The 15,617-nt window shown below is 40.5% G+C and overlaps 1 protein-coding gene across 1 annotated transcript; it reads right to left on the reverse strand.

The window, feature by feature from the left end:
• Nucleotides 1–3,234: 3,234 nt before the first annotated feature.
• On the reverse strand, nt 3,235–4,067 carry LOC123456468 (deoxycytidine kinase-like). Its single transcript, XM_045139738.1, has one exon. The coding sequence runs from the start codon at nt 4,065–4,067 to the stop codon at nt 3,285–3,287; it is 783 nt and encodes a 260-aa protein (XP_044995673.1). The 3' UTR covers nt 3,235–3,284.
• Nucleotides 4,068–15,617: the final 11,550 nt, after the last annotated feature.

Here is a 15,617-nt window from a genome sequence, read left to right on the forward strand (position 1 = left end):
ATTTTAGGAACCTCCACACTGATTTCCACAATCGCTGGACCAGATTGCATTCCCACCAGCAGTGTAGAAGGGTTCCTCTTTTTCCACATCCCCGCCAACATTTATGATCATTTGTTTTCATGATGGTGGCCAATCTGACAGGAGTGAGATGGAATCTCAATGTAGTTTTAATCTGCATTTCCCTGATGACTAGTGATGTAGAACATTTTTTTTTGATGCTTATATGCCATTCATATTTCTTCCTTTGAGAATGATCTATTTAGCGCCATAGCCCATTTTTTGATTGGCTTGTTTGGTTCCTTATTATTTAACTTTTTGAGTTCTTTGTATATCTTAGATATTAATCCTCTATCAGATATATAGCTGGCGAAGATTTTTTTTCCCATTCTGTAGGATGCCTCTTTACTTTTTTCACTGTGTCCTTTGCAGTGCAAAATCTTTGTAATTTCATGAGGTCCCAGTGATTAATCTGTGGTTTTATTGCCTGAGCAATTGGGGTTGTATTCAGAAAGTCTTTGCCAAGACCAATATGTTGAAGGGTTTCCCCTATTTTTTCCTCTAGCAGTTTCAGAGTTTCAGGTCTGATGTTAAGGTCTTTAATCCATTTGGACTTAATTCTTGTGCATGGCAAGAGAGAAGAATCTATTTTCATCCTTCTGCAGATATATATCCAGTTTTCCCAACACCATTTTCTGAAGAGGCTATCTTTTCTCCAATGAGTATTTTTGGCATTTTTATTGAATATCAGGTGGCTATAGCTACTTGGGCTTACATCTGGGTCCTCTATTCTGTTCCACTGATCTACATGTCTGTTTTTGTGCCAGTACCATGCTGTTTTTGTTACTATGGCTCTGTAGTATAGGTTAAAATCAGGTATGGTGATACCACCAGCATTATTTTTGTTGCTCAGTATTATTTTAGATATTCGAGGTTTTTTGTGATTCCAAATGAATTTTTGGATTGTTTTTTCTATTTCCATGAAGAATGCTTTTGGAATTTTGATAGGGATAGCATTAAATGTGTAGATTGCTTTTGGTAAGACTGCCATTTTCACAATATTGATTCTTCCAATCCAGGAACAGAGGATGTTTCTCCACTTTCTAGTGTCTTCTGCAATTTCTCTCTTGAGAGCTTTAAAGTTCTCATTGTAGAGATTCTTTATTTCCTTGGTTAGGTTTAATACAAGGTAATTTTTTTGATGCAATTGTGAATGGGAGTGATTCTCTGATTTCATCTTTTGTGTGTTTGTTGTTAGCATATATGAAGGTGACTGATTTCTGTGTATTTATTTTGTATCCTGCTACATGGCTGTAGGTTTTGATCAGCTCTAACAGTTTGCCCATAGAGTGTTTAGGGTCCTTTATGTATAGAATCATGTCATCTGCAACTAATGATAACTTATCTCTTCCTTCCCAATTTGTATCCCTTTTATGTGTGTCTCTTGTCTTATTGCTATGGCTAAGACTTCCAAAACTATTTTAAATAAAAGTGGGGACAGTGGACACCCTTGTCTTGTTCCTTATTTTAGTGGAAAAGCTTCCAGTTTTTCGCCATTTAGTAATTTGTTGGCTGTAGGCCTGTCTTAAATAGCTTTTATTATATTGAGATATGTTCCTTCTATTCCCAGTCTCTGTAGGACTTTTATCATGAAGGGATGTTGGATTTTGTCAAATGCTTTCTCTGCGTCCATTGAGATGATCATGTGATTTTTGTCCTTCAACCCGTTTATATAATGTAATACATTTATAGATTTGCGTATATTGAACCATCCCTGCATCTCTGGGATAAAGCTTACTTGGTCAGGGTGAATGATCTTTTTTTTTTTTTTTAAATAATTTTTTTAAAATTTTTTATGTATTTATTTGAGAGCGACAGACACAGAGAGAAAGACAGAGGAAGAGAGAGAGAATGGGCGCGCCAGGGCTTCCAGCCTCTGCAAACGAACTCCAGACGCGTGCGCCCCCTTGTGCATCTGGCTAACGTGGGACCTGGGGAACCGAGCCTCGAACCGGGGTCCTTAGGCTTCACAGGCAAGCGCTTAACCGCTACGCCATCTCTCCAGCCCTGAATGATCTTTTTGATATAGTCTTGTATTCTGTTTGCTGATATTTTGTTGAGAATTTTTGCATCTGTGTTCATGAGGGAGATTGGTCTGTAATTTTCTTTTTTTGTTCTATCTTTGCCTGGTTTTGGTATCAGGGTGATGCTGGCCTCATAGAAGGAGTTTGGTGGAATTCCTTCCTTTTCTATTTCCTGGAAAAGCTTAAGAAGCAATGGTGTTAGCTTTTCCTTGAAGGTCTGGTAAAATTCAGCAGTGAATCCATCTCGGCCTGGACTTTTTGTAGTTGGGAGATTATTGATAACTGTTCGGGTCTCCATGCTTGTTATAGGTCTACTTAAGTGATTAGTCTCATTTTGGTTTAATTTAGGTAGGTCATATAAATCAAGGGAAGCATCCATTTCTTTCAGATTTTCAAACTTTGTGGAGTATATACTTTTGTAGTATGTCCCTATGATTTTTTGAATTTCTCTAAAATCTGTTGTGATGTTACCTTGTTCATCTCTGATTTTATTAATTTGTGTCTCTTCTCTCTTTCTTTTGGTCAGATTTGCTAAGGGTTTATCAGTCTTGTTTATCCTTTCAAAGAACCAACTCTTTGTTTCATTAATTCTTTGGATTTTTTTTTTTTTTGTTTCTATTTCATTAATTTTTGCCCTTATCTTTATTATATCTTCCTGTCTACTGATTTTTGGTTTGCCTTGTTCTTCTTTTTCCAAGGCTTTAAGGTGAAGCATTAGGTCGTTTACTTGCGACCTCTCTAATTTCTTTTTTTTTTTCCCAGCTAAACTGATTCATTTACTAAATGTCTGTTTTTTTAAAATCAGGAAGCTGTGCATGGTGGCACACATCTTTAATCCCGGCAGAGGTAGGAGGATCATCATGAGTTCAAGGCCACCCTGAGACTACATAGTGAATTCCAGGTCAGCCTGAGCTAGAGAAACACCCTACCTTGAAAACCCCTCCCCCCCCCCAAAAAAAAAAACAAGGAAAAGAAAAGAAGGGAATCAAAGCTTTACATAGAATTCATCTAAAACAACAAACAAAATTTTTTTTTCCCTTGGAACAAATGTGGTTAATAGTTAATAGCTTGAATTTATAAATACTCTTGTATGAAAACTGAACTGTGAAGACATACAAAACTGAAGTGACTGGAACCACTTAGTCACCTGTAGCTCTAGTGGAATATCTGGGAACACTTGGTTGCCTGTAGTCTTCAGTAACATCACAAAGTACTCAAAAATTTTTTGACCTTTACAACCAGACTGTCATGTTTGTCTTTAAAGTCTTCATTAACATCTGGTGTTAGGACAGGCACTTCCTGTAGATAATCAAAGTTGGTTTTCAGGGTTCTGTGCAGGAGCCAGCTTTCGTGTTTATGATGTAGCTTCTCTAAGTACTCGAGAGGAATGCCTTGCTCCTCACTTCGTCCTCGTAAATATATCCTATTTAAGCATTTCTCTGGAGTGGCTCGAAGATAAATGAGTCCATCCAACTCAAGGCTGTAGCCAAACTGGGTGTTCATCCAGTCATGCCAGTCTTGGTAGATGGTCCACTCTGTCTCATTCATGCATTCAGAGTCATACAGGTTAGATGCAAAGATATACTGGTCACTGTACACAGATCTTTCAAAAACCAGTACAGGTTTCTCGGTGTCTTTGAGCTTGCCATTGAGGGCAGCAAGCTGGGCTCGGATCCGACTGAGACAAGAGTAAGATTGGAAGGTAAAAGACCATCGTTCAGGTTTTTCATACATCATTTGAAGAACATTCCCAACACTTTTCTGAGATGTTGTCAATTCCTCAAATTCATCTTGAGTATTCTGAACATTGCACCATCTGGCAACAGGTTCAGGAACCACTTCCCAGTCTTCACACACCTGTTTAAGGATATTCACAAATGTTAACTTCCCTGCAGCGATGTTCCCCTCCACCGAGACCTTCTTGATGCGCGGTCCCTCTGAGCTGGTGGCGGGAGACACGCACAGCCTGTTGGGCGGGGTGGCCATTGCAGGGCTCGGGAGGGAGTCCGGCTGCCAGCACAATGCGCTGCGAGCCCCTCCGCCCGGCCCGGGAGCTGGCACGCCCGCAGGACCCGCGCTTTGACTTTGGTGCGTGGAGACCCTTTCTAATTTCTTAATATAGGCACTTAAGGCTATAAATTTACCTCTTAGAACTGCTTTCATTGTGTCCCAGAGATTTTTATATGTTGTGTTCTCATTGTTTGACTCTATAAATTTTTTGATTTCCTTCTTGATTTCTTCATTGACCCATTGATCATTTAGTAGTGTATTGCTTAGTTTCCATGATTTTGTGTGTGCTCTATAGCCTTTCTTGCTACTGATTTGTAGTTTAATTTCATTGTGGTCAGATAGAATGCACGGAATTATTTCAATTTTCCTGTATTTGTTAAGATTTACTTTGTGTCCTAATATATGGTCTATTTTAGAGAATGTTCCATGTGCTGCTGAAAAGAATGTATATTCTGCAGCATTTGGATGAAATGTCCTGTAGATATGTGTTAGGTCTATTCCTTCTATGACCTCATTTAGTCCAAAAGCCTCTCTGTTTATTTTTTCCCGGGATGACCTGTCAATTGATGAGAGTGGGGTGTTAAAGTCACCCACCACCACTGTGTTTGGTGTTATCTGTGACCTTAGTTCTAATAGTGTTTGTTTGATGAATTTGGGAGCCCCCATGTTAGGTGCATATATGTTTAGGATTGTAATGTCCTCCTGTTGGAATGTGCCCTTAATCAATGTAAAGTGACCTTCCTTATCTTTCTTGACTAAGGTTGGACTAAAGTCTACCTTGTCAGATATTAGGATAGCAACCCCTGCTTGTTTATTAGGCCCATTTGTTTGAAACACCATCTTCCAACCTTTCAACCTAAGAGAATGTCTATCCTTCGTAGATAGGTGAATTTCTTGGAGACAACAAATTGTAGGATCCTGCTTTTTAATTCAGTCTGCAAGCCTATGTCTTTTCGTTGGGGCATTGAGGCCACTGATATTAAGAGATATTATTGAAAGGTGCGTATTTATGTTTGCCTTTTTTTTTTTTTTTTTTTTTGTGGTTCCGGTTCTACCTGTGCTCTCTTGTGTTAACTAGTATTTGAGTATTGCTTGTTTTTTCTAGGTTCCTTTTTGTGTGCTTTTCTTTTTCTTCAGCATGGAGGATTCTATCAAGTATTTTCTGTAGAGCTGGTTTTGTCTTCAAATACTCCTTTGACCTGCTTTTGTCATGGAATGTCCTTATTTCTCCGTCTATTTGAATGGATAGCTTTGCAGGATAAAGTAACCTTGGTTGACAGTTGTTATCTTTCAGAACTTGGAATATATCACTCCAAGCCCTTCTGACTTTAAAAGTTTGTGTTGAATAATCTGCTGTAATCCTGATGGGCTTGATTTTGTAGTAACTTGATTTTTCTCTCTAACTGCTTTCAATATTTTTTCTTTGTTTATGTGTTTGGAAGTTTGATTATATGATTATTATATATGATATTATATATTGATTATATGGCGAGGAGAGGTTCTTTTCAGGTTTTGTCTGGCTGGGGTTCTAAAGGCTTCCTGGATCTGCATTGGCACCTCTTTCCCAATTTGGGAGAAATTTTCTTCTATGATTTTGTTGAAGATGCCTACTATGCCTTTGGAGTGGAATTCTTCTCCTTATACTATGCCCTGAATTCTTATATTTAATCTTTTCATAGTGTCTCAAATATCTTGAAATTCCCACTCATACTTTTCTATAAGTTTGTTTTTCTCTTTGTTGGATGTTGGGAGCCATAGAGCAAAAGCCTCTCCATTTTGCCTGGGCCTGCTCATAAACTGACTCATTACTCAGAAAGCTGGTCCATCCAGCTTTCTGCTAGGTACTTCTGGAACTGGTCAGCAGACTACTTACAGAATCCTATCTTTTGCAAAAAGCCAGCTTATGGTCAGGATGTGAAACCTGGTGCAGTCAGGATGTTAAGCCAGTTGGGCAAGATTAGATGAACACCTAATTACAACCCCTCTAGGTTTCCTGACAAGTCCTTGCCCTGGCCATGTCCCCTTCCCCCTACAACTCCTTGCCCTGACCACGTCCCCTTCCCCCTACAGCCCTATATAAACCTATACAAAAGAATAAACTCTCGAGGCTGTGACAAATGTCTAGTATGGTCTCCTTCTTGTGTCTGTTTGCCTACTTTCATTCAGGTTGATTTTCACCTCGCTTCTTTGTTCGACTCCCCGCTGGCTGGGGCAGTTGGACTGTATTAGATCTGCCACCTGGTCTTCTAGCTTACATATTCTGTCCTCTCCTTCATCCATTTTACTGGTGATATTTTCTACAGAGTTTTTTATTTCATTAACTGTGTTCTTCATTGCTTGTAATTCTGACTGGTTTTTCTTTATTACTTCTATTTCCTTATTTATGTCTTGTATTGCCTTCTTTATTTCATGAAATTGGTGTCCTGCATCTTCTTTGATTCCTTTGATTTCCTCCTTGAGTTCCTCTTTAACATCTTTGATTTGTTCTCTGACTTCTTTGAACATATTTACAATCATTCTTTTGAAATCTGTCTCAGGCATTTCCTCACTGTTCTCACTGTTCTCACTGGAGGTCATTTCTGATGCATTAATACTTTTAGGTGGATTTATATCATCTTGCTTTTTAGTGTTTCTTGTGTTATAATGTATATATTTTTGCATCTTGGATTAAGTTAATGCTTGGATTTTCTAGCTAGCTGGGTATTCTTAGCTGTATCAATTGATTTGATGTTATATATTTTCAGGGTAGGAGCTTAAGGTGTTAGGTGTGGCTCTTATGACTCTCAGAGTATCTACAAACGTGCTCCTAGGGGTTGAGTTTCCCTGTTATGGGAGTATTCAAGTAGACTTAGTGGAATAAAATACAGGTAGAGTCTAAAAGTTAACTAAACACTGTACCCATTCAATCAAAAACAGCCCCAAGTATGTATGCAAGAGTAGTTATTATAACAACCAGATTCTCTATCAACAAAGAGGTTAAGATTTCTGGTCTGTTGAGGGATCCAAGTCAGTTTATGACCAAGTGAGACCCTTCCCTGCTGCAATCCCAGTTACCTCGGATGATTTTGGTCTCAGTCAAGTTGCTGCCTGGGTCGTCGGGCTGCTGTTGTTCTGATTTCTGGAGCTAGGCACTGGCTTTTCCTGCGGGGCAAACCAAGCCTGGCAACTGTTACCCTGCAGATCAGCACCCCCGCTGCTGGAACTGCTGCTGCTAAAGCTGCCTCTGCTGGGTCTGTCGCTGTTGCTGCTGAAGCTGTTGCTGCTGGGTCCACCGCTGCTGCTACCTCTGCTGCTGCTGCTGTAGCTGCCACTGCTGGAGCCACTGCTGCTGTTGAAACTGCTGCTGCTGGGTCCACCGCTGCTGCTGCCAGTGAAGTTGCTGCTGCTGGGTCAGCTGCTGCTGCCACTCCTGGGTCTGCTGCTGCTGGGGCCGCTGTTACCGGTGCCAGAGCCACTGATGTTGCTGCCGGACTCTGCTCCTGCTTGGGTCCCACTGTCGGCTCAAGTTGGCATGGCCAGGTCCCAGGTCAGCTGCTCTTTTCCCTGGAGCTGGGCTCAGGTGGTGGGGGAGGGGAGGGAGCCGCAGCTCTGTTTCTCTCACTGTTTCACATGTTCTTCTACCTCTTGGTCTGCTCCTCCATTGCTCACTGCTGCTCTCCCTTCATGTTTCCTGAGTTGCAGAGAGCTCTGGTGTGAGTGGAAGCTCCCCACACCTGGCTTTTCCTGCAGCTCGAACCGAGTCTGGCGGCTTTCTGGTGTGCCGCTGCCACCATGGTTGGTGGAGCTGCTGGGGCCGCTTTTGCCAGCCTGTGCGAGCTCTGGATGCTCTGGATCTCTTCTACTTCTCCGCTGCTGTTTCAATTTCCTACACACCTCACTTTTTAGTAAAAGTGTGTATTTTGCTGAGTTTTTTTGGTCTTTTTCCCCACTAGGCTGCTTTGGCGTGGTACCTACGCCGCCATCTTAACTGGAAGTCTCTTCACTCATCTTTTGATAGGGGTTCAATATGTTTTCTTGAATTGTTTGTGGATTTTTGTTGTCCACAGATCTCATTGCCTCCGTGCAAGAAAAATCAGACAATGAACTAGTCTGCATGGGCGACTCAGTTTGTGTATCACAGAAGGCAGTGGTATTTTACATTTAGAGTCACTGTCATGATTTTTGTACATCTAAGACCCCTTTGGTCTAACCTACATGGCAGCATTCCAAACTTCCTGGCCCAAGCCACACTAGGGTTAACACAAACAAAGTTATCATCCTTTAGTTATCTAGTGTACTTATTCACAATTTGTTTTCAAGAGAAGTAGGCAGAACTTCTGAGAAGGATCAATCTTGGAATTAATTCCTTCTAGGGTCCTTAAATAGTAAGTACCACATAGCATCCTTTTTATCCATGTTGAAGGGAGTCATTTATATAATGTCATCCTTTCAACTAAAGACACCTCCTTTTTTCAAGGTAGGGACTCACTCTTGCTCAGGCTGTCCTGGAGTTCACCCTGTAGTCTCAGAGTGGGTTTGAACTCCCAGTGATCCTCCTACCTCTGTCTCCTGAGTGCTGAGATTAAAGTTGTTGGTGCCATACCTGGCTAGCCTATTTTTTAAAAATATGATTCATTCTCAAAAGCTCCCATCAAAAAGTTTTGGAACAAATTCTGAATATTCTTTATCATGATAAAAAGTCCTGGATGGCAGTACATATCTCTCCTTAAAAGCTAGGGCTCATACTCTACTTTTTAAAGAATATTAAGTAAGCAGGACTTGGTGGTGCATGCCTATAATCCCAGCATTGGGAGGCACTGGGAGTTTGAGACCACCCTGAGACTCCATAATGAATCCCAGGTCTACAGTGAGCTACAGTGAGACTCTACCTCAAAAAAAAAAAAAAAAAAAAAAAAGAATATTGAGTAGTTTTATTGGAAGGACCTATTAGACGATTTCCCAAAGTGTTGTATAGTAGATTCTTTTTGTTATATTTTATTTATATTTATTTATTTGACAGAGAAAGAAGGAGAGAGAGAGAATGAATAGGTGTACCGGGGCCTCCAGCTGCTGCAAATGAACTCCAGAGGCATGTACCCCCTTGTGCATCTGGCCAACGTGGGTCCTGGGGAATAGAACCTGGGTCCTTTGGCTTTGCAGGCAAACACCTTAACCACTAAGCCATCCTTCAAACCATACAATAGGGTATTTTAAAACTTTTTAGCCTTTCATTTCTTAAGGTTTTTTGCTTTTGCTTTTGTTTTTCAAGGTATCCTCTTACTCTAGCTCAGGCTGTCCTGGAATTCACTTTGTAGTGTCAGGCTGGCCTGGAACTCTCAGCAATCCTCCTACATTGACACATCTTTTCATAAGGATTCAGGTATCTTTTCTTGAATTGTTGGTCTATTTTTCTTGAAATTGAGCAATATCTTAGACTTCACCCCATCACTTATTAGTTTCAATTTTACTGTAATGGCAATGTCTGAAACTTGAGTGAACAGGGCAGAAAGGAAGAATACAGCCCAACCAAGAAGAAGTTATAAAGCTGAGGGAAGAGGACCATCAGAAGTCCAAAGCCAGCTGAGAGACCATGAGACCCTGCCTCAAATATAAAAAATATAGAGATTTGTTGGGAGCCGTTTGGCAGCAAGACATTAGCAAAACTATAGCAGCCTACATGTAAGCAAGATTATGTATATTCAGTGTCGGGAAGCCCTTTGGCAGCAAGATATTAGCACCTACATGTAAGCAAGATTATGTTTATTCAGTGTGGAAGCCATTTGGCTGGCCTTGATAGTCTTTTGTATTGAGAAGTGATTGAAATGCAAAAACTCTGTAACAGGAAGGGTTTTTTTTTTTTTTTTTTTTTTTTGATAGAAACTTGTGTGAGACTCATGGAACTTTTGTCCGTGGAAAAGCTGTTTGTAAGAATATATAAAAAGGAATGCTGTGAAATAAACCTCGCTTCAGTCCTTGCTTCAGCCCTGGACTGGAGTCCTTGCTTTCAGTCTTTCTCCTGTCTTTCCTTAATCCTCACTCCCCATCAGGCTCAAACCCTTCAGCCGGCAGGCTCCGGCAGAGATTAAAAAATCTTAGAGAAGGTTTGAGTTCACTTACTTGGACTACTCACTTATAGTCATTGATGATGACAATGACTCAACTTTTCTGAAATATGCATGGATGATGGTGCAGGATGCTTGAAATAGAGGCAGAACTCCACAACACACAAGGAGCGTGTTTTCTTTCCACCTGGTCACACAGGCAGCAGGACTCTTACTTGTAGGTTGAACCCCAACCGCATAGGTTTTTCAATTTCTGATTTAGTTGTTTGTTTTGAATATTTATTTATTTATTTATTTTATTTCAGAAGAAAAATTGTAAGTACACAACACATGTTGGTGCCATCATGCCCCTCTCCTCCATCCTTCACTTCCCTGTTGTTATGGGTTTTGACTTTTGGGCACACCAGTCAGTCCATGGAGTTAGCCAATGCACAGGAATTTTGCCTCACACCCTCTGGCCCTTCCGCCTTCTCTTCACACATTTCCCTGAGCATTGGCGGCTGTGTATTAAGGCTATTGTAATATTGAGTTCTTAGCTTCTAGAAATCTGCTTCAGTACATTTTGCGTATCAGCCCATCACACGGTATAGATTTTCAAACTCTCCCTTCAAGCAGCTCTGTTGCTCATCTCAATTCCCTTGTACTGTCACTTGGGTCCTATGTAATGTGGGCATCTTGACTCATCTTTTGATAGAGGTTGAGGTATCTTTTCTTGAATTGTTAGTTGATTTTTTTTTTTTTTTTTGACAACTGATGGATTCTTGAAAGACAGGCAGAGTTCCATGATGTACAAGGAGCAGTGTTTTATTTCTACCTGCTGATATAGGCCAGTAAGACTCTTATTTGTAGGTTAAAGCCCAATGACATTGGGGTTTTCAATTTCTCATTTATTTATTTATTTTTAATATTCTTTTATTTATTTATTTCATTTCAGATGAAACTTTGTAAGTACACATCACATGTTGGTACCATCATGCCCTTCTACGATGGAGGGCCCATAATTGTGGCATTGTGGGCATTCACTGTGTTGTTATAGTTTCTGAGTTTTGGGCACAGAAGTCAGTCAATGGAGGAAGCCAGTGCACAGGGATATTGCCTCACACCCTCTGGCTCTTTTGCCTTCTCTTCAGCACATTTGAACTGCTGGCACACTCGAATTGCTCCCTTCTTGCCTTGTCATGAAGGTTCTCATGAGCCTCCATGTGGGGACACCATCTCTCAGGATACATTCTCGACCCTGAGGCTTGTAATTCTTTCTGTACAGTCTTCAGCAATTTTCCTTGGGTTTATAGGGCAAAAGGAATGTTGATACTTGCATATGGGGTTAAGTTACTCATATTTTCCCTTTTAGAGATTAGGAGTCTCCTCAATGTCTTCTGCCTCACCAGGAGGGTCATCCTAAGGAAAGATGGGTGTTCTACACTCCTATTAAATGGCTTAAGTCCTCTATAAGGTCTGCATGTCCCAGGCAGATGTGACCAGATGACTCAGATGCTTGTCAGGTGCCTTATTTTTCTATCACACAGAGAGTCCTTGGATCTTCATGGCATTTGCTTTCACCTGGAAGTTAACTTAAGCTCTCACCCTAGGTTATAAAATCTGCTCTTTCCAGATATATTGAGAGCTTGATTGGCTGAAAATAGACTCAAGACCAATGACCATCTGTGGACAGAATAATTTTTCTTGAAATTGAGCAATATCTTAGACTTCACCTCATCACTTAGAAGTTCTAAACCTACCATAATGGAGATATACAAAATATGTAATTGATGATTAGAATGACTCAACTTTCTGAAATGTGCACGGATGTTGGTGCAGAATTCTTGAAAGAGACATAGAACTCCACAATGTAGAAGGAGCAGTGTTTTATTTCTCCCTGCTGACACAAGATAGTAGGACTTTTATTCTTGGGTTGAACCCGAATCACATCATGGTTTCCAAAATCTTACTTATTTTTAATGTTCTTTTATTTCTTAATTTTATTTCAGAAGAGACTTTGTAAGTACACATGACATTCTGGTATCATCATGCTCCTCTTCCTTTGCACCATGTGATGGAGGGCCTGTAATTTTTTTATTTCCTTGGTAGGGTTTCAGTACACTTCAGGTTGTCCTGGAATTCACGATGTAGTCTCAGGGTGACCTTGAACTCTCAGTGATTCTCCTAACTTGACTCATGTTTTGATAGGGGTTCAGATATCTTTTCTTGAATTGTTGGTCGATTTTTGTGGAAATTGAACAATATCTTAGACTTCATTCACACCATCACTTAGAAGTTTCAATCTTACTGTAATGGTGATATCTGACACAAGAATGAAAAGAACACACAGGGTTTGTTGGCAGGATAACACAGCTCAACTATGAAGATGTTATAAGGCTGAGGGAGGAGGAGCACCAGGAGTCCAAAGCCAGCTGGTAGACAGTGAGACCCTGCCTTGAATATAAAAAGAATATAGAGATTTAAAAATCTTAGAGGAGGCTTGAGTACATTTACTTGGACTACTCACTTGTCATTGTTGTTGATGATAAGAATCACTCAACTTTTGTGAAGTGCACACAGATGTTGCTGCAGGATTTTGAAAAGGGAGGCAGAACTGCATCACATTGGTGATTTCCATTTCTTATTTATTTTCTAATGTTTGTTATCCTTACTGGGGTAAGGTGGAATCTCATAGTTGTTTTAATTTGCATTTCCCTGATGATTAGGGGTGATGAACATTTTCTTAAGTGTGTGTTTGCCATTTTAATTTCTTCATCTGAGAACTGTCTGTCTGGATCTCTGTCCCATTTTGTGAGTGGGTTGTTTGACTTTTCATTGTTTAGGTTTTTTGAGTTATTTGTAGATTCTAGAGATTAGGCCTCCATCAGTTGGATAGCCAGCAAATATTTTCTTCCATTCTATGGGTAATCTACGTTTGTGAAGAAACTTTTCAATTTCATGAGATCCAAATGTTTGAGTAATTGTTTAAGATTCTGTGCTACTGGGGTTTTGTTCAGGAAGTCTTTTCCCATTCCTATACCATGGAAAGTTCCTACCATTTTTTATTCCAATACTAACCAAGTTTCTAGTCTTATATTTAGGTCTTTGATACATTTGGACTTGATTGCTGTGCATGGTGAGATGTGTAGATCAAGTTTCAATTTTCTGCATAGGGATATCCTGTTTGTTTATTTTTATTTATTTGAAACGACGGACAGAGAGAGAGAAAGAGGCAGATAGAGACAGAAAGAATAGGCATGACAGGGCCTCCGGCCACTGCAAATGAACTCCAGATGCGTGTGCCCCCTTGTGCATCTGGCTAACGTGGGTCCTGGAGAATCGAGCCTCGAACTGGGGTCCTTAGGCTGCACAGGCAAGTACTTAACTGCTAAGCCATCTCTCCAGCCCCGGGATATGTCTAGAACCATTTGTTGGAGATGCTGTCTTTTGTCTAGCCTATATTGTTAGGGCCTTTGTTAGGAAATAGCTGTAGTTACTTGACCCAAAGTCTTGGACCAACATTTTGTTCCATTGGTCTATACTCTTGTTTTTATGCCAGTGCCATGCTGTTTTTATTAGTATGGTTTTGTAATATAACTTTAGAACAGGTATAATGATGCCTCCAGAAGTGTTTCTTTTGCTGAGGATATGCTTGGATATCTGATGTCTTCTGCCTTTCCATATAAACTTTGAGATCATTTTTTTCCTATCTCTGTGAAGAACAATGTTGGGACTTTGGTTGGTATTGCACTAAATCTGTATATTGCCTTTCGTAGGATTGCCATTTTCACAACGTTAATTCTGCCTATCCAGGAGCATGGGAGGTTTTCCCATTTTCTTAAGTCCTCCTCAACTTCTTTATTGAGCGTTTTTATGTTTTCATTGTATTGGTCTTTCACTTCCTTGGTTAATGTTATTCCAAGGTTTTGTTGTTGTTAAAAATGGGACAATGTCACTTATTTCTATCTCTGTATCTTTGTCTTTTGCATATAGAAAGGTTACTAATTTTTGTGCATTGATTTTGTATCATGCTACTTTGATAAAGGAGGTAATCACCTTTAAGAGTTTTGAGATGGAGGCTCTCAGGTCTCTTATGTACAGAATCATGTCATCTGCGAATAGAGCTAACTTAACTTTTTCCTTTCCACTTTGTATTCCTTTTATTTCTTTCTCCTGTCTTATTGCTTGAGCTAGGACTTTCCGTACTATATTAAAGAGCAGAGGTGTTATGAGCATGTAAGGACCAGCATATGGTCCAGGGCCAGTTTAGGATAAACAAATTTGTTGTGAGAGTAAAAAATGCAAAGTCAAAGCTTGTAAGCAAAACTAAGACTAACTGTGTGCAGTGACGTAGTAGAGACTAGCAGATGTGTGTGGAACTATTAGATAAGTATTGGAAGGTATAAAAACCCCAGCTGCTCAGCAACCATTGTCTCAGTCTCCCCGACACTATGACTGACTGAAAGGTTACTCAGCAGTCCTGACTGAGACCCCCGTGAGACACATCACCGATCCAAATTCATCAGCCCGACACTCTGTCCGAATGATCATCCGTAAGCCAGAGCTCTAGCTTACGCCAGCGGACCGAGACTCGGCTTGGAGCGCAGCTCGAACCTCATGTTGGTCAGGTCGTAAAACGTCGTAAAACGTCGCAACTCAAATCTCGCGTTGTCAGGTCATATACATGTTAGACTCATTAGAAATATTCTTGTGTTAGTAATGTAGTGATGAATATACCTTGGTTATATATTATATTAGCTGTAATATTATTTGTGATAGTTTGGACTTGCTTGTGCATGACTTTCATCCCAGTAAACTCCTTTGCAAGTATACCAGTGTCTGAGTATCATTGGCCTTCGCCGGCGGAATCCTCTCAACCCATCATCTTTGAGAGTGCTTGCGACAAGAGGTGAGAGTGGACACCCCTGTCTTGTTCCTAATCTCAATGGAAATTCTTTCAGTCTCTCTCCATTAAGTATTATTTGGGCAGTGTATTATTGGGGGGAGGTTATGAGTATTTTAGCCAGCTTTCCCTTGCTAGTGTTTGGCACACTCTCCTGTTATTGTCCACTGAATGTAGGCCAGTGGGTTATGTCCACCCTCTGCTCATGCCAACATTTTCCCTGCCATGGTGGAGCTTCCTCTCAAGCCTGTAAGCCAAAATAAACTTCTTCATCCCCCCCCCCCCCCGCCCAAACTGCTCTTGGTTGCATTTTTCTACCAGCAATGTGAACCTGACTGCAACAGCACCTGTGTTTAAGAATATTTTTGATTAGTTCAGCTACCTGTGTGGGTACCAATTACCCAAGGAACGTTGGAAAGAGAACCACAGAGCTCAAAATTATTTCTCTCAGATGAGAACCGTTGTTTGAGTACAAGGCTGTAAATTTTGTGGGCTGGAGGATGGCTTAGTGGTTAAGGTGCTTGCCTGCAAAGCCAAAGGACCTAGGTTCAGTTCTCCAGGATCCAAGTTAGCCAGATGCACAAGGGGGAGCACACATCCAGA

Source organism: Jaculus jaculus, chromosome 23, assembly GCF_020740685.1.
Source record: "Jaculus jaculus isolate mJacJac1 chromosome 23, mJacJac1.mat.Y.cur, whole genome shotgun sequence".
NCBI lineage: Eukaryota > Metazoa > Chordata > Mammalia > Rodentia > Dipodidae > Jaculus > Jaculus jaculus.

What these genes read in the sequence shown, in the direction of transcription:
- LOC123456468 (XM_045139738.1), bottom strand. Translation starts at nt 4,067, where the DNA reads ATGGCCACCCCGCCCAACAGGCTGTGCGTGTCTCCCGCCACCAGCTCA.